General features: G+C 44.3%; 1 protein-coding gene across 1 annotated transcript; it reads left to right on the forward strand.

The window, feature by feature from the left end:
- The first annotated feature begins 1,468 nt into the window (after window positions 1-1,468).
- Window positions 1,469-2,131, forward strand: LOC122477499 (uncharacterized protein CXorf51A-like). Its single transcript, XM_043570523.1, has 2 exons — window positions 1,469-1,635; window positions 1,807-2,131. Exons 1-2 carry the CDS (start codon window positions 1,504-1,506, stop codon window positions 2,014-2,016), a joined length of 342 nt encoding a protein of 113 aa, XP_043426458.1. The 5' UTR covers window positions 1,469-1,503; the 3' UTR covers window positions 2,017-2,131.
- The last annotated feature ends 23,819 nt before the right edge of the window (window positions 2,132-25,950 follow it).

Consider the following 25,950-nt stretch of genomic DNA (forward strand, 5'->3'; position numbering starts at 1 on the left):
CCTGTAAATTGTAAATTTTTCACATTTTTCTCTCAGGTTTTGGATCTTATTTCTAAAAGTCAGAAGAGGCTTTCTGTGTCAGTGATATTAATGGTCTAGGTTACAATCCTCCCCTCCCCCGCTTTGCCCATCATCTTTCAAGTTCTTGTATGGTGTGCTTTGTTCTTCCTTTTAACATTTTCAGACACGTGGTGCATCCTGGGTGACTCAGCCAGGGGACACTGGGAAGTGAGCCCTTCATTGGAAACCCCAGAAGTCCCGCTAAGCCTAGAGGCTGTGTGTCCAGGTGAGCGCCTCAGACCGACTGAGTCCACTAGTCATTTAGGAACATAAGGCCTGCAGGGAAGGCCATGGCCTACTTCCCCTTTCCTCTGGGGCCAACAACTCAAATGGGACACCTTCAACCTAGGGAACTATATGGACAGGATTTGATGGCAGTGTCTCCTCCAAGGGGTCAGGAGCATATTGGGCTTGTTCACTGAAATGAACTGTACCAGTGTCTCAGCTGTGAAATAAGCCCCAAGGGAGGGAGGATGCTACCAGTGCCAACAGTAAAGTCAGAGGCGGAAAGTGCTGTGAGGACCCGTGCTGAGAAGACCTTCACACGCGCGCGGCTGACACGCCGGTGGTTGAGGTGAGACCTTAACCGGGCACCTCCGGGCAATCCTCCAGGATGGCCACCAGCCCTAGGTTGTCCTTCCTCACCTGCCATCACCCAGCACAGCTTCCAGCACGCGAATACCCGCCTCATCCCCCTACGGGGTTAGCACCCAAGTCCGGAAGTACCCCTAATAAGGCAAGTATGGACCCCAGACTGGAAACAAGAGCGGGACGCCCAGTGGGGCAGGTTTGTTTGCTGAAGTCCGACGGCCTGAAGGCAGTGATTTCAGACTGGAAAGTGGAAAAGGGAACAGAGCGACGTGGACACTGGGAAAAGCAGGTGGGATGGGAAAGTTTCCTGGTGGCAGGCAGGGAGTGAATGGGTTTGGCCCGGTAAGAGTCATTTGTGGTCAGGAAGTGGGATGATTAACATCTCCATGTAAGGCTAAATGCCACCATGTTATCTGGCGGGGGGGGGGGGGGGGGGGGGGGGGGGGTTGGGGGCAGATATACCAAATCAAGGTGATGGGGGGGGGGGAGAGCACAATGAGTCGCTGAAGAAGATTACTGTGAGAAAAGGCATGGAGAAGACACCCTCTCCCGGCCAGATGGCCTCACACAACTAACTGGCGGAGATGAGGGGGTTAGCACATCAGTTTGGGAGGCTGTTTAAGGGGTGAGAAAGAAGTGGCCCCTTCCTCCCACCACAACATCTTGGCCTCACCCACCCTGCACTCCCCCTCCCCCCTGAAGGTGTCAGGATGGTCCCTCGTGAGGTCACAGTGGCTGGGGGAGTGGCCAGACGACCACACAAAGCTTAAGGGTGTGGTCCCTCAGGGCCCTGGGAGGGGTATATATAGGGGCGCCTCAGGGGTCTGGGCCAGACCGCTGGGAGTCTTCGAGATGGCTAAGGCGACTAGGAAAACCCAGAACCCACCAGCTTGTAGCACAGCTACACAGCAATCGACATCAGGCCCCAGAAGGAGGAAACCCGCGAAGACCCCCCGTCAACCCAAGACCGGAGGCAGCGGCAAGGTAAGACGACCCCACCCAACCCAAGCTCTTCTTCCCTAGTGTCACTTCCCACAAGACTCCTCTGTGCCCTTACCTGGCAAACACCCCCTCTTCCGAGGGGTTCTCCCAAAGCCCCTGTCCCATCCACCCCCGACCCTGTTCCCCCGACCAGACACTCTGTTGTCTTTCCAGGTGACCAAACCAACCATAAAGGTGAAAAGACAACTCCGGGGGACCGTGACCAAGAAAGCCCCGATGAAGACTCCCATTTCTTCAAAGAAAGTGAAGAAAGGTAGAGGGACTGCCCTGTTCGGCCATTACCGCAGGATGAATAAAGCGCAGAATCCCCATGATTCGCAGTGGGACCAACCCAGCACCTCAAAGGTGCGTGGTGGCCGCTAACTCTAGAGTGAGGCCAGAGATTTCTGAGGTCTGCCCCTGAGAAATGGGTGGCTGTTTAGTCATCGAATTTCACACAAATGGGGCATACAATTGGCAATGAAAATAAAATGACCTGTTAAAAAAAAATCTGTGTGTCTCTGTGAGTTCTCTGACGGTGGGGAGTGGGGAAGGAAGGGGAGAGGTAGGCGAGCAAGGGAGGGAGCTTGGGCCTGGGGGGTTGGGGGTGAGACCGGAAGGTCTGGTAGGCCAGAAAGTGGGGATAAGGGCCGGGTGGGAACTGAGCACCGAAGACGAGCTTCCCACAGAAGAGGAAGACCGGAAGAGGAGGAGACCGGATTTCTTTGTGTGCGTGTGTGTGCGCATGCAGAGGTGTGGACCTAGTTGGGGAGAGGTGTTATGTGTGGGGTGGCAGTGTCAGTCCCTGAAACAGCATGTGAGGTCACTGACTGCAGGTCGCCTACCTCACAATGGGTAGGCGTGCCCCACCCTGTCCTGTCAGCTGCAAAAGGCCCTCAAAAAACCTGAACTTCTCACCCTATGAAAAGCCCAAAGGACTAAAATAATGGTGTTTTGGGAGGCCACAAACCCAACATTGAATAGGCCACTTTCTTCCTGAGATTACACACACATACACAGACACACACAAAGAGACACACACGCACACACGTACAATTCAGGTCTATTTTGTGCCTTCTACGACCCTACCAAACTGAACATATAGTGTATGTTTATACTAACGATTTTAATGTCCCTGTCAGCTCATTCTAAAATCTGTGTCAGTTTGGGGTTGGTTTCCCTTTCTCAGGGTAGTTTTGTTTTTGTTTTTTGTGGGTATTTTCTAACTTAGTGAAGATAGACAGATGTTAATATGGTCAAAGGCCAGGACACCTGGCTGGCTCAGTCGGGTGAGCGTCTGACTTTGGCTCGGGTCATGATCTCATGGTTCATGAGTTCTAGCCCCACGTCAGGCTTTGTGCTGACAACTCAAGAAGGCCTGGAGCCTTCTTCGTGTCTCCTGCTTCTGTGTCTCCCTCTCTGTCCCTACCCCGCTTGAACTCTCTCTCACTCTCAAAAATAAAGATTAATATGGTCAAAGGCCAGCTCTATATCCCTCTTGTGAATTGTCTATATTTTTTCACAGTTTTCTGTCAGGCTTTGGATCCTTTATCCAATGATTTTCCAATATTTAAATATAAGGAAGTTTAGCCCTAACATTAGCCCTAATCAAGGATCTACATTACAATGTTTTCCCAGTTTGGTGGTTGTCTTTTATGGTGTGTTTTTCTTTCTCTTTTAAAAGTTTATTTTTACTTTTTAAAGTTTATTTATTTTGAGTGAGAAAGAGAGAGAGAGGCGGGGGTGGGGAGGGAGAATCTCAAGCAGACTGTCAGTGCAGAGCCTGACATGGGGCTCAAACCCACACACCATGAGATCATGACCTGAGCCAAAACCAAGAGTAGGTTGCTTAACTGAGTCACAAAGGTGCCCCTCTGCCTTTTACAATTGTGAGCAATGTGATACATCCTGGGTGAGTAAGCAACTGGTGAACACCAGGAAGTGAGTGTTTCAAGAGAAACCCAGGAAGCCTTACCAAACCAAAAGGTGGCCTGCCCAGGAGAGCACCTCAGGCTGGCTGAACCTGCTAGTCTTAGGAAGCATAAGGCTGGCGGTGAAGCTCACCATGTCTTTCCTTCAGGGCCGTAAGGCCAAATGGGCAACCCTCTACCTACGGAGCTGTAATAGGACACGATCACATGGTGTCTCCTCAAAGAAGCTGGAAGTTTGTTATGGCCAGAGCCAGCTTCATGAGCACAGGTCTGTGAGTTTGTACAGGGTACCATGTTTACAAGGGCACTGTGTACTTGGTTTGATGCTCTGCTCTTGGAATCTTGAAATTTGTAATAATTTTTGAACGGGGACCTGTGTTTTCATTTTACACTCAGCCTTGCAAAGTGTGTAATTGGTTTTGCCCCCACCCTCAGGCCTCTGGAATCAGATTTTCTGTGGTGAGTGCCAGACCTCTAAGCATGAGGGTGTGAGTCCTGTGGCTGTACTGCCTCTCGGCTGCAAACAGTTCTCTGACTCTCTCATCCAATTTCACGTGGGCAAGACATAAAGACACAGGTAGACGCCCTTAAGTGGATAGCAAACAAGTGCGTGGCCCTCAGGACACTCCTCCCAGCAGGTCCCCACGCTGGCCTGCTGGCACTCCCAAATGCAGCGTGCGTGCGAAACCAGGACCCCAGCTGCTGGGGCCTCCTGTCTGCATCTGAAAGCCATTCTTGCACTTTCCATTTGAAGCCACACCTTGAAACCCAGGGCAGCCCTGCTAGACGGAATGTTAGTGCAGATAATGATCTTTGAATACTCTTGACTTCGAAGTTCTGAAACGAAGCCGTGACCTGTGGGAGCTTGTGGTGTCCTCTGCTTTTGAGACAGAAGAAAGGGGTCGACAAAGTCTTTGTAGATTGCGAGGACATCAAAAGGCCCTGACGACCTTTTTATAATCGTGAAGGATTCAACCACGTGGGGATGAAACGTTGCCCCAAGCGCTCGCGAATTCTAACATGAGGAAGAGGCGATGGGCAAAATATGCTGGTCAGAATCCAAAAGCAGCAGAGGATGTGGGGGGCTCTGGGTGAAACCTCGCTTGTCTTGCCTGTGTCTAGTTGAAGCCAAATGAAAGCACTTTGTCCTTTCCCGAAAACCCATTTTCTCTCCGTCTGTCTCCACAGCCGCGGAGATCTGACAAGGCCGATTTCAAACGCCAATGACCACACATTCTGGAGGATCGTACGTTCAGGGCACCACAAGCGGCTCCTTTCATGCCTTCCTTTTCTAACTTGCTAGCTGCACATCAGAGCTCTGGCCTGCCCTGTAGAACATAAGCTGTATCATCTCTTTCTTTCATAGTCGCTCCAAGCTGAAAGTGACCCAGCTACAGAAACGGGTGTTTTGCACCTGCCAGGAATTTACTCTGGAGGAGTTTCTCTCTGCACTGCCTCCTCCGCTAAGCTTCTTCCAAGGAGGAGGGGGGTGAGCCTGAGGGTTCTACCTCTCAAGTGGCCCCTGGCACAACCGCTCCAAAGCGTCGGCTTGCGTTTCAGCTTTTCCTTCAATGGGTTGAGCAGGAACTTCTGAAATTTGGAGGGAGACGGATTTTGTCCCCTCTGAGTGTTCAGAGCTGAAGCATGGGGACAGCGGGCTTAGCAGCGGTGGGATAGTACCATGGCAGGCGTTTCACTTTGGACCTGTGTCAACAGTCCTGGGAGCCCTAGATGACTCAGCCTTGCTAGTCTATGACATACGATCACAGAGGCTTACACACAGGGCACTGGGGTCTAAGCATGCTGTGCCAGTGCAGCACTGGCCGACCTGCCACACGAAAGAATGTAGGAGCTCACTTTGGCTGCCGGCAAAGGCCCCCATGATAGGACTGGTCAGTCACCTGCTTTGTGAACCACTGATGTCACCGTTGTTCAGCCATCGGAGCAGGCCCAAGGGATTGAAAAGACCACCTAATACCAGTAATCACACAACGGTCTCTGACGCAGGCTGGCCCAGTAGCTCTCCCCGACCCCCATGCCTGCTTTCTGTCATTGGAGAGACCAGTTGCCCTGAGCACAGGGATCTCTGGAGTGCAACAGATTCTAATCAGGAATAAGTCAACACGTTTCCTCTTACGACACATATGGCCCACACCGAAAAGGCAGAAGAACAAACAGAAATCCCTTCCAGAGACAAAGTCTTCAAGCCATGCGGTATTCACACTGGTGCTTCGTTTCTCTTGCTTTTAAGGATCTGGCTGCATTCCTGCAACATGCGAGAGACAAAGATGACCCACATCACACCTGTTAGGTGTGGTGGTCATTATCAAGAGAAACACTGACAAATACAAAAGCCAGAAACCAAGTTGTGGCAAGGGCGTGGGGACATTGGAACCCTTGTACGCAGTTGCTGAGAACGTGACTTGTAAGAGACATTATGGCAAAAAGTGTGACGGTTCCCCTGAAAATTAAGAATGGATTCCACTACTGGGTATCTGTTCAGAAGAGTTGAAGCCGGGATCTCCAAGAGATGGCCGCACTCCCGTGTCCGTTGCTGCATCGTTCACACCAGCCAAGAGGTGGAAATGGCTGATGCGTGGACAAAAACGAATACATGGTCTGTCCATACAGTGGCATATTATGCAGTCATAAAAAAGAAGTAAATCCTGCTGTACGTGACAGCACGGATGAACCCGGAGGACATGATACAAAGTGACACAAGCCGGCCACAGAAGGACAAATCCTGCACGATTCCACTTGCACAAGGGGATCTAAGATAGTCAAATTCATAGAAGCAAAGAGAATGGTGGTTGCGAGGAGTTGTAGGGAGAGGGAGCGGGGAGAGGAAATAGGCACTTCTAGACAAAGGATATAGTTTCAGCCACGCTGTACAGCATTGTGCTGACTGCTAACAATACTCGATTGCGCACTTAACAGATGTGTGAAGAGGGTGACTTTCCTGTTTGTTCTAGCACAAGGAAACGAAGATAACCCTTGGGGCGCCTGGGTGGCTCGGTCTGTTACGCATTCGACTCTTGATTTTGGCTCAAGTCGTGATCTCACAGCTCCTGAGATTGAGCCCCGCGTCAGGCTCTGCACTGGGTGTGGAGCCTGCTTGGGATTCTGTCTCTCTCTCTCCCTCTCTCTCTTTCTCTCTGCCCCTCCCCCACTCGCACACACACCTCTCCCACTCTGAAAATAAATACATGTTTAAAAAAAGATAACCCTTTATTTACTGAGGAGCTGCAAGTAGCTGACACATCCTACTACCCTGGCACCTTCACCCATTTTCCGTCTCAGATGACACAGCTAAGATCGGGTGTCTAGTGTTACCCTGAAAGGCCACTTGAACCACCTGTGCCTTCAAATGCAGCTCAAGCGCAACTTGGATCCCCAAGGACCAGGAGGAGAGGCCCTGGCAAGAAAGGAGACCGGGGAGCAAGCGCGGGGCCAGAGTTTCGGATGTCACTGGGGGGCCTCCGGGCTGCCAATTCTGCTGACTTCAAACTGGACTTGACTGAGGACACTCATCTGTGATCCATGATGGTTCTGCCCCCTGCACATGCTTGTTGATCCCATACACAGAGGGGGAGAAAGATGGCCACAGGCACATGGGAGAAAGAGACCCATTGGCCTGGGTGCTAGACCAGTGTTTCCCAACCTGTGAAACCACGCGTCTTTGAGGGGCCTCTGCATTAATGCAGAGGGCTCAGTGTGGAAAGCAGGCCTTAACCCCAGAGCAAATAAATAGTCCAGATGCTTCCTGCGGGTAGCATAGTATTGTGGTCAAGAGTAGGACTTTGGAGCTAGACAGCCTCGGTTCAAATCTCAGTTCTGACAGTTTCTCACTTTGCCGTGTCTGTTTGCTCACCTAGATAATAGGGATATGTGGTAATATTTACATAAGAGTTAGCATATGCAAAGCATGTAAATATTTGATCATTATTACATGCACGTCACAGTTTCCTAATGTCTGTACTATATATAATGTATAGATTATAGATTATAATAAATGAAATACAAATGTATTTTAAAATGTAACTAATCGAAAGTAGTTTATTGTCACTCTGCATTTTCTCAATCAACCAATGCCAAAAAAGTATAATTACTGTCAAGTGAGGGCATCATGATTGATTGGGGTGTACAAAATAAAGGATGGCAGGCCTCCTGAATGCACTGCCCCTTGACCGTGGTGTTTCTGCAGCCATTCGTCTAGCTGGACCGAGTCTGAGATTCAGGACTTGGTGGGCCCAGCTTCTCATCCCAGCCCCACTCCTCTGTCAGTCATTCACAAAACTTTTATTAGGAACCTAATTATACTAGACCAAGATGAGACACTACCTCTCACCTGTGGAATGGACACCTAACTCCCAGTTTCTTTTGAAAATTAGACGATTAACATCTGTAAAATCGTCTAGCACCGTGCCTGGCACAGAGAAGACGCCCAATAAATGGCCGCTATTTTCCTAACTTGTGAAATGGCAATTGAAAAATGGCCAAGTTATAACTTGCCTAATCTCTTAAATATGAAAAATCACATAAGGTTCCATGGGAGTCACAAGAGGTGAAATGTACCCTGCCCTCTTCAAGCAGGGGCTGGGCAGATTATAATAATTAGATCTCATAAATCAGATCTTACAAGGCTACTGCTGTCCTTTGAGAGAAAGAGCCCAGCACACGGGTACTGGCAGGAGAGACCCTAGACTGGAAATGCTCCATGTCATGGAGTTTAATCAGGTGGGGGGGTCAACGTTTAGTTGTAGATATGACTCCCAAAGGGGCTCTGATCTCTATCACTATCCTTTAGATAAACATGTGGGCCAAAGAGAGGAGAAGGGGGGGGTCTGAGTGCTGGGTTGAAGGATGGGAGGATGAAGTGAGGCGGACCAGGAGCATCAATTAACTCCAGGTGCAGAACATCCATTAGTAATCACATCCCTGTGCTTGACATGACATTCCAGCATATGCATAAAGAACACTTCAGTAATGACGATAAATCCCCCCCCCCCCACATCAGGCATCAGGGTGACACTACATGTGCCATGAGCTTTCTGGAAGCTAGTTATGCATCCCCCAACCCAGCATGGAGGGTACGGGGTGAATGAGTTGGACAAGGACCTTACCCTCATGGAGCTTGCAGTCGAGGAAGGGAGACAAATAAACACATGAACATAAAATATAATATCAAGGTGTGGTAAACACTATGAAGCAAAATGAATCAGGGAAAGGGGTCCACGAGTGACACCGTAAATGAGGCCAGACGTAGAAGGGCTGTTTTAAGATGGAGTGGCCAAGAACAGTGTCTCTGAAGAGGTGACTTTTGAACAGAAGGGCGAATGTGGCAGGGGGAGCGAGCCCTGTGAAGGTCTGGGGCAAGTGTTCCGGTCAGATGGCCAGGCAAGTGCAAAGCAGAGGCATAAATGAGCTGGTGAGACCAGGAACAGTGAGAAGAGCAGCATGGGGGTTGGAAGGAAAAAGTAGAAGAGGTCAGAAAGGGAGCCAAGATACGACCATCTCTTGCCTACACTGCTGTAATAGTCTCCTCAGCCGGTCTTCTAGCTTCTGCCCTTGGTCTCCTTCAATCTATTCTACTGCTTCCCAAACTTCGCTGTGCGCTAGAATCACTCGGGGCGCTTGTAATACTTCCCACGACCATGTCACACTTGAAACTGATGTAATCAGAAAGTCTGGAGGTGGGTGCCAGACATTAGCATGTTTAATGATCCCCAGGCATCCCCAGGATGCAGTGAAGTTTGGGAATCACTGGCCTGTTCTCAACACTGCAGCTAGAGTTGTTTTGATAAAGCAAGCCTAAAACTATTTGTCCCTCTCCTCCTTCAATCCCTCCAATGGCTTCATGGCACTGAGCATAAAATCAGGCTTTTTCCTGTGGCCTCCGAGGCCCTACGTGACCTGGCTGGCCCTGTTCATCTCCTCAGCGTCATCTGGAGGCGTTCTTCCCCTTGCTTACCGTGCTCCAACCGCTGGCCTGTTTTCTATTCCTCGAACATACTGAGCTTCTCCTGCCTCAGAGCCCTGGTGCCTTGAAATTGGAACACTTTTCCTAATGAGATGTGCAGGGCTGGCTTCCTCTTGCTAATCAGGCTCAGCCCTAATAATATCACCCCCGAGAGGCCTTCCCTGCCTCCTCTAGCTAATTTTGTACACCCGCACACCGTATGGATGCTGTGATATGCCATCCAGACTCTCCTTTAGGAGAACTTATTTCCCCAGCTGCCAGGAATAGTGCCGGCACTTGACCTTGCCTGGAGAGACCACACCTTCTCACGTGTAGCCTGCATGCGGTGACTCATCATCGTTGGTGAAGTAGAAGGACACAGCCGCCTCACTGCATTTGAAGGGCCTGTCCAGCCACAGCACTCACCAAGGGGCTGACTGAAGCTTTGAGCAGATGTCACAGCCCAGCGTCTCCCTCCATCCAATCTCGCTCCCTGCCATTCTACAAGAGCACTTGATCACAAGAGCATGCCCTACTATTCCGGCACCCTAATTTCCATGTCAGAATCCAATATAACTCAAACTGCCAAAGTTGGTGCGAGGAATCTGAGGAAGCAAACATTAAGACAGCAACCTGGAGCGACACCAGGGCCCTTTTGCCGGACATAGCTGGCATAGGAATAGCTCTAGCACAGGGGAACAATTCAATTAAGACTCCTACCTGTGAGAACTGGGATGTCATACTCGTGGAAGGAGATTCACTAGCAAGAGTGCAATGGGGTGGCCTTTGCTAAGCACGATTGATGCTTTGGAGAAAGACAACCAAAGACTAGGAGTAATTAATTGGCAATTAATAGCTAAGTGTGAAAAACAGAGGGCTTCCCTTGTAGAAGGGAAAGGAGTTCTCATCTCTTGTATCCAGAGAGCGGAGAAAGCTGAGGTCCAGGCCTGGAAATGAATCATCGCAGTACCAGAGCCCCCAAAGAAGCCCATACCCTTGACCCCATTTTCCTTAGCCCTGACTGGGAAAGAAGGGGGACCCAAATCACAGCATGTGGCACCTGAGTTGATGCACCTAAAAATCTGGGATCCTCGGGATTCCCCTGAAACCTCTGCATCTACAGAAGAAGCCCGCTCTTTCGTAAATGTTCCTTCCTTTCTGGAGAGTGAAGCAGAGGCTTCTCCCCTGAAGGTGACTCGTGCTCCATCAGGATCTGCCTCTGCCTCTGCCTCTGCCTCTGCCTCTGCCCCTGCCCACTAGCTAGGATTATGTCACAATATGACCTGGCTGGAGGAAGTGCTGGGCCTCTAAGGGAGGAGAGGGACTTGGCCTCCAAGGAGCAGGTGGGCCTAGTCAGCATGAACCAGGAGGAGTGAGGAGAGTGCACATGGGTCTGAATCCTGAGTGCTCTGGGGCAAGGGAGAGCCAAAGGTCATCAAGTGGCTATGCAGCCAGAGCTGCTCTACATGAGCTGGGTTCTTTCAGATCCAGATGACCTCACTGAACTCTACCTTCAAGAAATTCCTTCAGTGTTACACAAACTATTCAAGGGAAAATAAGATGTACATCCAACTTATTTTATGAAGATATCATAACTATGAAATAAAACCTGACAAGTACAGTACAAAAAAATTACATGTCTGGGGCGTCTGGGTGGCTCTGTTGGTTGAGCGTCTGACTCTTGATTTCAGCTCAGGTGGTGATCTTGCAGTTTGTGGGATCGAGCCCCATGTTGGGCTCCACGCTGACAGTGCAGAGATGCTTGGGATTCTCTCTCTCCTCTCTCTGCCCCTTCCCCCACTCGTGTGCACTCTCTCTCCCTCAAAATAAATAAAGAAGCATTAAAAAAATATTACATGTTGGGGTGCCTGGGTGGTTCAGTCAGTTAAGCATCTGACTTCAGCTCAGGTCATGATCTCACACTTCATGGTTTCGAGCCCCACCTCAGGTTCTGTGCTGACAGCTCAAAGCCTGCAGCCTGATTTGGATTCTGTGTCTCCCTCTCTCTCTGCCTCTCCCCTGCTCACACTCTGTCTCTTTCTCAAAAATGAATAAACTTACAAATTTTTAAAAAAATTACAAGTCAATCTTACTCAAAGCCACAGATGTAAAAATCTTAAATACTAGCATACCCAACCCAGCAATATGTGAAAAAAATACATCAGGATCAACTTGGGTTTATCTCAAGAATGCAAAGTTGGTTCAACATTAGAATATTAACGTATGCAATTCATTATTAATATAGAGAAAATCAATATTAAATTAACATAAAGGAGAAAAAACACATGATTTTATTAATTGATGAGGAAATTATGTTTGATAAAATTCAAAATATGTTCATGATAAAGCATCAAAACCTCTTCAGTGGCAGAGAGCTTTGTAAATATGATAGTGTTTCAAAAAACTGACCACAAACATAATGATGAAACACTCAAATCTTTCACTTTGTGATAAAGAAGACAAAGACTGTCCATTATCACTATTTCTATTCAACATTGTACTGGAATTCCTACTCAGCACAGTCAAGCAAGAAAAAAGAAAAACATAAGGGTTTTAAAGACAGAAACAAAACTATTACTCACAGATGATCTAATTGCATACATTGAAAATCCAAAATTATTACAGATAAATTATTTGAATTAATAAGAATTATCAGGTTTACTAGATTCAAAACAATACTCACAAATCACTTCCATTTCTAGATAAATACAACTTTTAAATATATATCTTTTAAACTATCATTAAATTAATACAAAACTTGGGATAACTAACAAAAATGTGCAGATAATTGTAAAATAATATTGACAGAAATTGAGGAATATAGAAATAAATGGGGAGATATTCCATGTTCATGGGATGGAAGGCCCTATATTGCAAATATATTAATTCTCTCCAAACCAATCTATAGATTCAATGCCAATTCTACCCAACAGGTGTGAGTGTGTGTGTGCATGTAGAACATGAAAGTTGATTCTAAAAGTTATATGAAAATGCATAGGGCCAAGAATATGCATTGAACAGCACAACTTGGGAGGATTTGTTTTGTTGAATATCAAGGCTTGTTATAAAACTACAGTAATTAAAACAGTGTGGTTACATAGAGTAACCAAGTGATCAGAATACAAAGCCCAGAAGTAGAACCACACATATATGGACACTTGTTTTATGTAAAAGGTCACTATAGAGCACTAGAGAAAGGATAGCCTTTCCAATAAATGGTATTGGATCAATAGGATATATATTTGGGGAAAAAAATGAAATTGGGCCTGTCCCTCATTGATACACAAAAATCAATTATTGTGTTGTAGAGCTAAATGCGAATGGCAAAATAATAAACCTTTTAGAAATTAATATAGGAGAGTATCTTTATCAGCTGAAGATTTAAAATAATTTTAAATGGGACACAAAAAGCACCAATGAAGAAAATGTTAAGAAGTTATTTTTATTAAAAGACCTCATTAGGGGCACCTGAGTGGCTCAGTCAGTTAAGTGTCCAACTCTTGATTTTGGCTCAGGTCGTGATCTCACACTTCGTGAGATCAAGCTCTGCATGGGGCTCTGTGCTGGCAACGCAGAGCCTGCTTGGGATTCTCTCTCTGCCTCGCCTTCGGCCCCTCCCCAACTCATGCATATTCTCTCTCTCTCTCAAAAATTAATAAACTTTTAAAAAAGAGAATTCACTGAAAAATATAAAATATAAATATAAATATATACATCGGATCATACCACTCCCTGCTTAAAACCTTCCAAACTTCTTTGCCAAGCCCATACTTGGTCTAGTACCGCTCTCCCTTGTCTGTTATAACCCAGCTATACTCTAAATCCCTTTCCTACGCCTGGGACTTTATACATGTTTTCTGTCTGTCTCTATTCCACTCTTCACTTGACTTGCACTCCCATCCTCTAGATCTCAGCTTAAATGCCTCCTCCCCAGAGAAGCCTCCTTTGACCATCTAATTTAAGTAAGGCTTCACATTATTATCTGTAAACCACCCTTGCCTTTCCTTCATAGTACTTAGTATGTATGCTCATTATATAAATCAGTTATTTTACTTGTTCACACCTTTTTGTCCTATTACACTTAAGTTCCAAATATATGTTAAATGTGGATGGATGGATGGATGGATGCTGGAAGCCGAGCTATCCCAGCCTGAGTGGCAGGGCCCGGGCCGTGGACGGATTGGTGACTGCGGGGCGGCCCACGGACAGGGAAGCTTCTTGTCCTCCTGCTTTTAGGTAATTTGGCCTTAAAACTACCTGGGGTATTGTCTGTTGGGGAATTGTTCTCGACAGGCCCTCCAGGAAAAGAACCGTTAGGGAAGAAAATAAGGTTCCGCAAGAAATTGAGCGGCCTTACATTTAGCCCTTGCCATCCCCTATGGAGACTCCTCTACTTACAGGAAGGATAGCCTCCTGCAGTTGCCAGCAAAGGGGCCTGTAAAGGAGAGACATAAGATTTGAAAGCCTCACTCTGGCAACTAAGGAGTGTATCTCTGGGCACAGGTGACTTCAACCCTAGGCCCACCTGGCCCCCCGGAGGCATTCCAGATGATGACTGAACCTAGTCGGTTAAGGTACAGGATGGTCCATTCGTTCCTAGGTGCATTGTCTCTCTGAGAATGTATGAGGGGTGGGTTTCTAAGGCTTTTTCGGCCCCTTTCTGGCACCTGGGACCGAGGCGAACACATTGTTCTTCTGCCTCATGTGGTCAGGAGGTCATGTCCCTGTCACTGTTCCACTAGAGGTGTTGAGAAACGGAGGGCCTTTCATGAGAACAGCAAAGCAAATGCTCTGTAGATTATAGATAAACGCAGATGCATAATGTAATAATGTAAGAAATTAATCAATAATCAAAGGGTATGTGGGAAAATTAGGGGAAAATTGCCATGTTATTTCTTAAAGGTTGTTTACACATAGGAACATTTTCAAAGTTAGGTAATGTTAGAAAAACAGAGATGACGTATGCTACAAGGAAATCACTAGCAAATATAATGCCACATTTGCTACAATAAATCGGCCAGTTCAACACACTGCTTTTGTCTGTGTCCATTTTTATTTTAGTTTTAGTTTTTTATTTTCTAGTTTTTTATTTTAGTTTTGTTTTATTGTCACCGACGCCGTTCTTCCTTCGGGAACCCCTGCTTGCTGGAGCTGGTCTCCAGCAGATGGATGGATGTACAGATGGATAGATGGATGGATGGGTGGATGGATGGGTAGATGGATAACTGAAAGGACAACATAGTCATCTCCTAATCCAGAATTTGCTCTTCATATCTGATGAAAGCTCTCCATTTCGAGACCCTAAATTCAACAATTTTCTTTGGATATCTTTTCAGGTGTGTAAAGGATCATTTATTTATTTTTTATCCACTCATCTATTCAATTATCAATATTCAACAAATGTTTTTGAAGAAGCTATTTGAATAAGAGGATAACGGGTCAAGCCATTGAACGAGCAGATTTATAACTGAAAAAAGAGACGTGAAGGGCACAGTGAAATTCTTACATACATATACACTTAAAGGCCCCATAGAAATATGATTTAGAGGAGAAGTTTTCTATGCTTCAGCTGTGGCTTTCTTGGCAGTTGAGAGAGTGAAAGATGGCAACATGCTCTGTAACATCAACAACTTTTTATTCCCAAATTTGCAAATGAGTCATCAGTTACTTCTGTCAATTTTCTCAAGTATCATATAACAGCTGTAGTTGGGAAATTACATTGTTTATTGAGTCAACTACTGTTTCCGGTGATTGTCTGAAAGTGGTGTGTGAACAGTTTTGGAAACATCTTCTGAGTTATTCTACTTCTTTAGTAGGCGCAGAGAACAGTTAAGAGAAATTAAGATGTGTGGTGTTTGTAAAACACGACTGCAAATTCTTTGACACTCTTCCCATTGAGATATGGGGTTCGTGCCCCCTCTCTTTGAGTGTGGGTGGGCTTCCAACTTCTTTGACAATTACAGTATGGCAGAAGTGACTCTGTGTTCCAAGGCTAGGTCACAAAAGTCTATGTAGATCCTGCCTGGCTCTCTTGAAACATTTGCTTTCTTTGGAAGCTCCATATCAGGATGCTATCTTTTAGAAAACAGATATCTTATCATAGGAGATCCAAGCCATAGTGATAGGGCCACGTGGACATACTCTGGTCAACAGTCCCAGCTGAGCCTAGCCTTGAAGACATTGTAGCCTAGGTGTCAGATGTGAGTGAGGAACCCTTCCAGCGAGTGCCAATCCCCAGCTGTTTAAGTTACCTGCTTATGTGAGTCTTCCCAGCTGAGGCCCCAGAAAATGTGGAACATTCCACTGTGCCCTGTCCAAATTCTTGACTCACAGAATCCTTGAGCATAATAGATGAATTATTGGCATTACACAGGGTGGTTTGGGGTAGTTCTCTACGCAAAGATAGTAATCGCAACAGAATGACAAAATGAGAAGTTTGGTTAAAGTACTGAAAGATGGCAACATCTTAATATGGAATGTTGCAAGGTGAATGAATAAATAAGTACAGGCACTATAAAAAGATTCACAAGGCAGACTGAGAATGATAGCTTAGAAGCAATAGTCTCACTCTCAAGGTTAAATTTTTGGACAATGTCCCTGGGTTATGTGATTATTAGTATTTGACCCATAATTTAGGAAGAATCCAATGCCCTCCTATTATATTAATTATCCAAAGGTCAGTGTTCTGACATCCTCAGGCATCTGGAACATAGCCATTGACCTAGAAATGAAGAAGATATGTAGCCATAAAACAAACAGACAAATAAGGGTTGATGAATAAATAGAAGGATGGATAGAATAAATAGAAGGAAGGATGGATAAATACAAGGAAGGATAGGTATAGCAAGTGTAGTGATAAAGCAAGTGTAGTAAGAGGTTAATGATAAAATATAGATATATGGGTGTGTATTATATCCACTGCTGTATAACAAATAACTCCGAAAACACAGTGCCTTAATCGCACCTTTATTATTTCAAAGTTTCTGTGATCAGAAATGTGGGCATGGCTTAGCTGGGTCTTCTGGATCAGTCTCTCACAGCGTTGCAATCAAGGTGTCACCAAAGCTGCAGTTTTTTTAAGGCTTGACTAGGGGGTGGGCCAAGTTTACACAAGAGATCATTGGCTGGATTCATTTCCTCACACGCTGATGACCACGGGCCTCCCTCAGTTCCTTATCACATGGGCCTCTCCATAGGTTGGCTCACAACATGGCAGCTGGCTTCCCTCAGAGTGACACAGTGATGGAACAAGAGAGCAGTAGTAAGACTGAAGTCAATCTTCTGGAACCTAATCTTGAGAGTGACACCTCATCACTGTGGCTATATTCTCTTCATTAGAAGCAAGGGATTAGGTCCACTCCACCCTCAAGGGGAGGGGATTACACAAAGGCCTCAGTACCAGAATGTGGGTATCATTGCATGATTGGTGGGGGGGGGCTTCTGTAAAGGCTACTATGTCCTTCATGAGTCTGCTGTAAAATGAACATTTTCATTATAAAATATTTGGGGAAATTATTTTATATATATCAATCTCCAAATCTGTGTTCTCTACTCTGTGGGAAGCCATAGCAAACCTCAGGCTTTAATGTGATTATACAAATTAAGGCACCAGCTTAGAAGCGTTAAGGCATATAGACAAAGAGAAAAGTGAGAGCTTGAGAGAGAAAAAAGAAGGAAAATGCTATCCGAGGCCGTGTAGTGCTGTGTTTTTTTTTTTAAGTTTATTTATTTATTTTAGTAATTTCTATATCCACTGTGGGGCTCAAACTCACAACCCTGAGATCAAAAGTCCCACACTCTTCCAACAGAGTCAGCCAGTGGCCGTGGGGCATGTTGTGTTGGAGCAAGAAATTCCTGAGCTCACAGTTCCTGAGAATGTAGATGAAATAGAAAACACAGCATTCGAAACCTTTATACATAGTAATAGATTTAACCCACACGCTGAAACAACGAGGAAGGTGATATTATTATCCCCATTTACGGATGAGAAAATTGGGGCACAGGATTTTTTCCCAAGGTCATAATGTCAGTCTTAAATCATCAAAAGGAACTTATATTCACCCTTTTTAAAAAGGCAAGGAGCATGTCCTGTGCCTTAGAACGATTTCCAGCTGAAAGAATTCAAATCAAAAGCATTCCTGAGCTGAAGGCCATAAACTTGAGTTATCTGAAATGTCCCCTTATAAGGACCAGCAACATTCTGTTGCTTCCCCGAAGAGACCTTCACTGACCTATGAAGATTCCATTCTTCCTCCTTGAACCCCTGGCTTTGTGCTCCAGAATCCTTGCAGTCCTGGCAACCCACCAGGCCTGTGATCCCTACCCAGGGATGTGAGATAAAATACAGGACTCGGGTTAAATTGGAATTCAGATTAACAACAAATACATTCTTAAAGTGTAGGCATATTACATGGGATGTACATGAAAAAGGGTTCATTGTATATCTGAAAGTCAACTTTAGGCACCCAATAACTTGGTCTGCTCATCGTACCACCACATCCCTAAGCAGAGCTCTCCTGCCCAAGCCCCTGAACCTCCCACGCCCCCTCTCTTTGATTCCCCCAGGACTTTCCACCTTCCACCTTCCAAGCCCAAAGGAAATGAGAAACTGGGGAGTTTCGGCTCCAGCTGCCAGAGGCTAGAAAGGGCCGGGGGAATTGCTTCTGGCATCCACAATTAGCCCTGGGAGCACATTTTCCCATAGAAACAATGATCCTAATGGTGGATGGCTCCCTAGTGCTATGGGCCCTATAGTCCAGCCATATTCTTGGTTAAATAGGCTTTTGTGGACTGGCCTGGGAACCTTCTCACCATTTGTAACATTGTTTCCCTGGGAAAAATGCTTCTCGAGTTCCAAACAACCGACTTACAAACAAACTTTTGGAACGAAATGCATTGGTAAGTTGGGGAAGCCTGTAGCCTCTTCCAGAGTCATTCAAAGGCCTGTGACTTCACTCCAAGATGTTAGCAACGTTTAGGACTACTTAGCATACCAAAGGGAGGCCACTGGATTTGCCAAAGAAACTTTAAAAAGCAAACAGACAGGATTGACAGAGCCATAATAGACGAGCTGACTCCGAGTTCGATTGGCTTCATAGGCCAGCATTTACATTGAATGATTTCCCTTAATCAAACACATGCCTTATCTGGACAGGCAGGACACTTATCCCACTAAGTGGGTGGTTATTAGGGAGATGGCAGGTACTCTGTATCTAATTGTACATTTAGCACCCTTTCACAGACACCAGGGGAAAGACAAACTTATTTTTTCCCTCCATTGTCTGATACTTTCAATGTTTCATGGGTTCGTTCACCTTGATGAAAACAGAGCAATTATTCAGCTTTCATCTGCTTCTTTGAGAGGCATATGGGAAATTCTGCTTTCAGGAATAAAATGTTAATTTGGAAAAAGGACTCCAAGGCATTCTGAGAGGCGGTCTCCCATATTGCCGAAATTACATGCACAGCAAATGCGGCAGGGTGGTTACTTAGGAGACTAAAACAGGAGGAACAAAATGTATACAGATACCTCATTTCTCATTAATTATTATTTGAAATGAAATGTAATGCCAGGAGCTATAGGGTGCCAGAAGTAGAAGAAGGAAATACATCATCATGTATTTAAAAACCTTTACAGAATATAATAATAATGAGGAAATTATTACACTACTCATCTTCCAGAAGCACTGTAGCCACCTGTTCACGCCTTTATTAATCACCAAGTTTCTTCCTTAACACTGCACGGCAAAGATCATTAAAGGGAAGAATACAAAAATGGAGGTGCTAAGAAATAATGTATTTCGCGGAGCAAAAGTATATTAAAATGCATCATTTTAATTAAGACTTTCACTAGTAGAGAAAGTCATATTTTAGGTCTGGTTTATAGCAACCTATAATTTGACTTAAAAGAATAGCAATGCATATTAGTAATTATTATTGTTGATATTATTAATTTGTTCTAAAATTAGCTCTAAGAGATTCTTTTTTTTTTTTTTTTTTTTTTTTTTTTCTCATCTGAACGGCAAAGCGATCACCACCGTGAGAGTGTATTCACCGCCTTAGTTCAGAAGGAGACATTCAAGTCCGGGCTATACACAGTGGGAAGGCACCGCGTTTCTCAAGGGAAGGGTGCAGCAAAACCTGGTCCCCATGTCCCTGTAGGCTCAGTCCCTACCCAGGTAATGTGTGTGGCCCTCGTGGTTCCTGGGGGGACACTGGTGGCACAGGGTATATTGACAAATGCCTACTTAAGGGTGCTGAGAAGGAAAGTTGGATGTGGAGTCACCGCACTCTGTTCAGGTTTTGACAAGGGCATTTTTCTGGAGCACGTGACCCTGGGCAAGTCACTTGATCTCCCTCAGACTCAATTACGTTCTTTTTCCGTTTTTGCAAAACCTTTCCAAATTTCGTTGAAAGTTTCCCAAAGGTCTTGGTTACTGTTACTTTTGAAATTGTGAATCTGGAAACGGTTTACTAACAAAAGTCATTAAGATGATATGTTCCGGCAATAATTAGCATATAAACCCTAAATTGCTTTCTAGGTAGAATTGTGAGGACCCTAGCTATCATTGCTTTTCATGGACTTGATTTTTATTTTATTTTTAAATGAACACAAGGTGAAATCGACATTTGGGGACACAGAGTTCTATGAATTTCAACATATGCATAAATTTGAGTAACTCCCACCGCAATCGGGATATAGAACAATTCCGCCACCCCATAAAACCACCCCACCATCTCTTTGTAATGTGTTCTCCATCGGTACAGTTTTATCTTTTCAAGCTTGTCATACAAACGGAATCATACAGTACATGACCTTTTGAAATTGGCTGCTCTCACTCAGCATGCCTTTGAGGTTCATCCAAATTGTTGTTATCAGTAAATCGCCCCTTGGTATGGCTTTGTGACAGTCCATGGTATGAATGTACCACAACTTGTGTAACCAATCCCCCACTGAAGGACACTTGAGTTGTTTCCAGTTTGATGGTGTTTCCAGTTGATTCCTCAGGTGATTGTGAATAGACCCCCTAGGCGTTCACACGCAGGTTTTTGCGTGAACGTGACTTTTCATTTCTCTAGGGAAGGGCGATTGCTGAATCCTATGGTAAGTACATGTTTAACTTTATAAGAAATTGCCTGGTTTTCAGTGTGGCTCTACCATTTTGCATCCCCAAGCACCCCCCAGCAACGTCTAGGAATTGTAGTGGCTCTCCCTCCATCCATGCCAGCACTTTGATTGTCCATAGTTTTTATTTTAATCATTTAATAGGGTTGTAATGGTATTTCATTGTTGTTTTCATTTACATTTCACTAATGTCTAATGATGTTGAACATCTTTTCACATTCTTATTTTCCATCTGTATATCTCCACTGGTGATGCGTCTGTGGAAGTACTTTGTCCATTTTTTTTTTAATTTTTAATGTTTATTTTTGAGAGAGAGAGAGAGAAACAGAGCGTGAGTGGGGGAGGGGCAGAGAGAGAGGGAGGCACAGAATCCGAAGCAGGCTCCAGGCTCCAAGCAGTCAGCACAGAGCCGAACGCGGGGCTCAAACTCATGAACCACAGGATCATGACCTGAGCTGAAGTTGGACGCTTAACCAGCTGAGCCACCCAGGTGCCTCTGCTCACTGATTTTTTTTTAAATTAGGTTGCTTGTTCCCTTAATGTTGATTTTTGAGAATTAAATATGAATTCTGCATACAAATCCTTTGTCAGATATGTGGTTTACCAATATTTTCTCCCATTGTGTGATTGCCTTTTTATTATCTTGACAGTGACTTTGGCAGCGCAAAATTATTTAATTTTGATGACGTGTAATTTATCATGCTATTCTTTTATACAGTATGTTTTTGGTGTCATGCCTAAGAATTATTTGCCTAAATTCAGGTCAAAATCTTTCTTTTTTTTATTTTAGAGAGAGAGAAAGAGCTCAATCTAGGGAGAGGGGCAGAGGGAGAGAGAGAGAGAGAGAGAGAGAGAGAGAGAGAGAGAGAATCTTAAACAGGCTCCACCCTCAGCGTGGAGCCCAACACAGGGCCCCATCTCATGACCCTGGGGTGATGACTTGAGCTGAAACCAAGAGTCAGACATTCAACTGACTGAGCCACCCAGGCCCTCCCAAAACCTCTTTTGAAAAAGTTTTGCTGCCTTAGGTTTTACATTTGGGTCTATGATATATTTTCAGTTAATTTTTGTATCAGTTAATTTTTGTATAAAGTATGAAGTTTAGGTCCAAGTTTATTGTTTTGCCTGGGGACGTCCAGCTGCTCCAGCACCGTTTGTTCAACAGGCGATCCTTCCTCCATTGAGCTGTTTCTGTCAAAAGTAAATTTCTTTGTCAAATTTGTCAAATTTCTTTGTCAAATTTTCTTTGTCAATTTTCTTTGACAAATTTCTTTGTCAAAAGTAAATTGGCATCATCATCTTTTGCCTAGACCAGGGATTAGCAAACAAACTACGGTCTTCATTACGTATTATCTATCTATGGCTGCTTTTGTACTACAAGAGTAGAGCTATATAGTTGTGAGAGACACCACAACTCTTTTCTATTGGGCCATTAACACAAGTCTGGCCCCTAACAGAAGAAGTTTGCCGTCCCCTGGTCTAGGCTACTGCAGCAGCTGAACTGTCAGGCTATGACCTTGACAGTTCATTCTGGGTTGCTTGGAGAATGAGCCGGCAGGGGCTGAGGGTTCCCCCTTCTCCTAGAAGGGAAGAGGCTGCGCGCTCTCTCTCTCTCTCTCTCCCTCTCTCTCTCTCACACACACACAAAATAAATAAATGAACATTTTTTTTTAAAAAGGTGGACTACAAGGGAGGCACGTTCTTCTTACTGAGACCCAGTAGTGCTCTGGCCCTTGGCTCACTCCTTCATGGGATGACAGGGGAATGGAGGGTCTGTGCCCTTTTTTCCTGGATATCCTGGAAACTTGTATTTTCTTTAATAATGCCCATTCTTTAACCCATGCTAGGTGGCTTTGTGAAATTTATCCGGAAGGCAAGTGCCTAACAGCTGACAACCCTGAATAGACTCATCTTGCACACCAGCTGGGACCCCAAAGGGATCCAGCTAGCACAACAGCCTCCTAACTGACCTCCTTGCATCCAGATTGACTCTCCTCCAATTCATTTTTCACACTGTTGCTAGACTGGGTCTTTCTAAACAAACCTATTGTGTCACCCACCTTCCCCCCCGCCCCCCACCAATCCAATTTAAAACACTTCAGTGACTTCTTATTGGTCCTAAAATAAACCAAAATCTTTAACACGGCTTCATAAAACCCAACGTGATCTGGCCCCTGCCTTTCTCTCCAGTTTTGTCTCCTACCGTTCTTTCCTCTCTGAACTCCAGCCACACAAACCAGGATTTAGTTTATCTCAGTGAATGTTTCACATGCACTTGAAAAGAATATTTCTTCTGCTGTCATTAGTGTTCCATAAAATGTTGATTAATTCCTCTTGGCTGATAGCGCTGTTCAGTTCTACATCCTAGATTATTTTTTTCTACTAATTCGATCATTTACTGAGAAAAGAGTTTTTTTTTAAATATATGAAATTTATTGTCAAATTGGTTTCCATACAACACCCAGTGCTCATCCCAACAGGTGCCCTCCTGAATACCCATCACCCACCCTCCCCTCCCTCCCACCCCCCATCAACCCTCAGTTTGTTCTCAGTTTTTAAGAGTCTCCTATGCTTTGGCTCTCTCCCACTCTAACCTCTTTTTTTTCTTTCCTTCCCCTCCCCCATGGGTTCCTGTTAAGTTTCTCAGGATCCACATAAGAGTGAACACATATGGTATCTGTCTTTCTCTGTATGGCTTATTTCACTTAGCATCACACTCTCCAGTTCCATCCACGTTGCTACAAAGGGCCATATTTCATTCTTTCTCATTGCCACATAGTACTCCATTGTGTATATAAACCACAATTTCTTCATTCATCAGTTGATGGACATTTAGGCTCTTTCCATAATTTGGCTATTGTTGAGAGTGCTGCTATACACATTGGGGTACAAGTGCCCCTATGCATCAATACTCCTGTATCCCTTGGGTAAATTCCTAGAGGTGCTACTGCTGGATCATAGGGTAGGTCTATTTTTAATTTTTTGAGGAACCTCCACACTGTTTTCCAGAGTGGCTGCACCAGTTTGTATTCCCACCAACAGTGAAAGAGGGGTCCTGTTTGAGAGAAGAGTTTTGAAGTCTCCAATTATACATATGGATTTGTCTACTTTTCTTTTTAGTTCTGTCAGTTTTTGTTTCATATATTATAAACATCTGCTGTTGGTGCATACACATTTTAGATTATTATTTCTTCTCAGTGAATTGACCCTTTTACCATTTCACAATGGCCCTCTTTATCCTTGGTAATCGTCCTCATTCTGAATTCTAATTTGTATGAAATTCATTTATCTACTCCAGCTTTCATTGGGTTAATTATTAATGGCATATCTTTTTACATCCTTTTACTTTTTTTAAAGTAAGCTCTATGCTCATTGTGGAGCTTGAACTCATGACCCCAAGATCAAAAGTCACATGCTGTACTGACTGAGCCAACCAGGCACCCCTATATCCGTTTACTTTTTATCTAGCTATACTGTTATATTTAAGGTGAGTTTCTTGTATACAGCCTATAGTTGGGTCCTGTGGGTTTTTAAGTGTATTCTGAAAATTTCTATCTTTTGTTTCATGTTTAAACTATCTATATCTAGAGGCGCCTGGGTGGCTCAGTCAGTTAAGCGTCCAACTTCAACTCGGGTCATGATCTCATGGTTCGTGAGACCGAGCCCCACGTTGGGGTCTGTGCTAACAGCTCAGAGCCTGGAGCCTGCTTCGGATTTGTGTCTCCCTCTCTCTGTCCCTCTTCCACTTGCGCTCTGTCTCTCTCTCTCTTTCTCTCTCTCTCTCAAAAATAAATAAACATTAAAAGAAATTTTAAACCATTTACATCTAAGGTAAATGCTGATAGATTTGAATTTGGAGCTACCATTTATTATTTGTTTTCTCTATTTTTCATTCATATGTTGCCACTCTTCTGCCTTCTTTAGTGTTATTCGAGCATTAGTAATGCATATTAATTCATCTATTGTGTTTTTGATTATATATCTTTGACTAGTTCTTTTTTATTATTTGTTGTTCTAGCAATTACAATGCACATATGGAACTCTCATGTTCTACTTAGAATCAATGTATTAGCACTTCAAAGGAATATAGAAATCTTACCACTCTATCAGTCCCTTTCCCTCCCCTCACTGTATGTTGTAATTGTGTTATGTGTTACATCCTTTACGTTACAATTCATTCAGACAATGTTATAACTTTTGATTTCAACTTTTGCATATGCTTTAAGAACTCAAGATGCAAATAACCTATTATAATTACCAAGATATTTACTATTTATGTTGTTCTTCTTTCATTCTTGATGTGCCAGTTTCCTTCTGGTATCATATCCCCCACCCCGAATTCTTGGCTGATAGTTCTTTTCTTTTAGCACCTTGAAAAAGCTTTACATTTTCTTTCTGGCCTAAACAATTTCTGGTTAGTGTCAAGCATTCCCTGAACAGTAGCATGGTGGTGGCAGCTGCTAGCTTGGGGTATCGCATTTTCATAGATTTGACTAGTAAGAAGATAGCAAGTTCGAATGAAGTTAGATAGTTGATGACTATTTCTTGAGCCAGAACTAGAAGTTTTCTCCTGGAACCCTCTCTGGGTTCCAGGCTACCATGAGCCCAGGGATGGAAATATAGAAGGAAAGAAACTGGTAAAGTGACCATCAATTTGTTGATACTTCAAATTCTGGTTTTCCTCTTCAATCTGCCTTCTACAATTTACTTCTCAGAGTCCTCAAATAGATACTCCATATATTCTGTCTAAATTTTAGGGCTACAGTCAATAGGAGAGACAGGGTGGAAAGTGGTTACTCTATCTTACCTGAAACCAGAACTCACTCAACCTCAGTTCTGCCACTTGAGAACCGAAGCCGTCTAAAGGCACACAGCTTAACTGGATTAAGATCATGATTTTACCATTCCATGAAATTCTGAGGAAGGTGAAATTGTATATACCTATGTTTTTCCAGGGACTTCCTGAAAATTCATTTATTTGAAAAAAAAAAAAAGGACAAAAAAGGACAGCTAACTCTCATCAGAGCTTAAAAACCCTCACATCACTGTGTCCACCCATTCCAAAGTATTAATATATCACAAACTATGTCTAACACTAATCATGTTTTAGCATTGATTTATCTACCTTAAATCAGACTTTGCTTGATTAACAGATTATTTTGGTGGCTTTTTTTTTTGAAGTTGACAGTTAACGGACCTTACCCCAAGATAATCTTGATGGACCAAGGTAGCAATCAAAACCCCTTAACAATACTTTCTACTTTCACAAAAATAAAACAGTTAAGACAGATCACTGAATAAAG

This window comes from Prionailurus bengalensis, chromosome X (assembly GCF_016509475.1).
Source record: "Prionailurus bengalensis isolate Pbe53 chromosome X, Fcat_Pben_1.1_paternal_pri, whole genome shotgun sequence".
NCBI lineage: Eukaryota > Metazoa > Chordata > Mammalia > Carnivora > Felidae > Prionailurus > Prionailurus bengalensis.

Excerpts from the sequence above, each read along its gene's own strand:
- LOC122477499 (XM_043570523.1), top strand. The coding sequence starts at position 1,504 with ATGGCTAAGGCGACTAGGAAAACCCAGAACCCACCAGCTTGTAGCACA. Across the intron at positions 1,636-1,806 it reads AGACCGGAGGCAGCGGCAAG|GTGACCAAACCAACCATAAA; the intron begins GTAAGACGACCC and ends TTGTCTTTCCAG.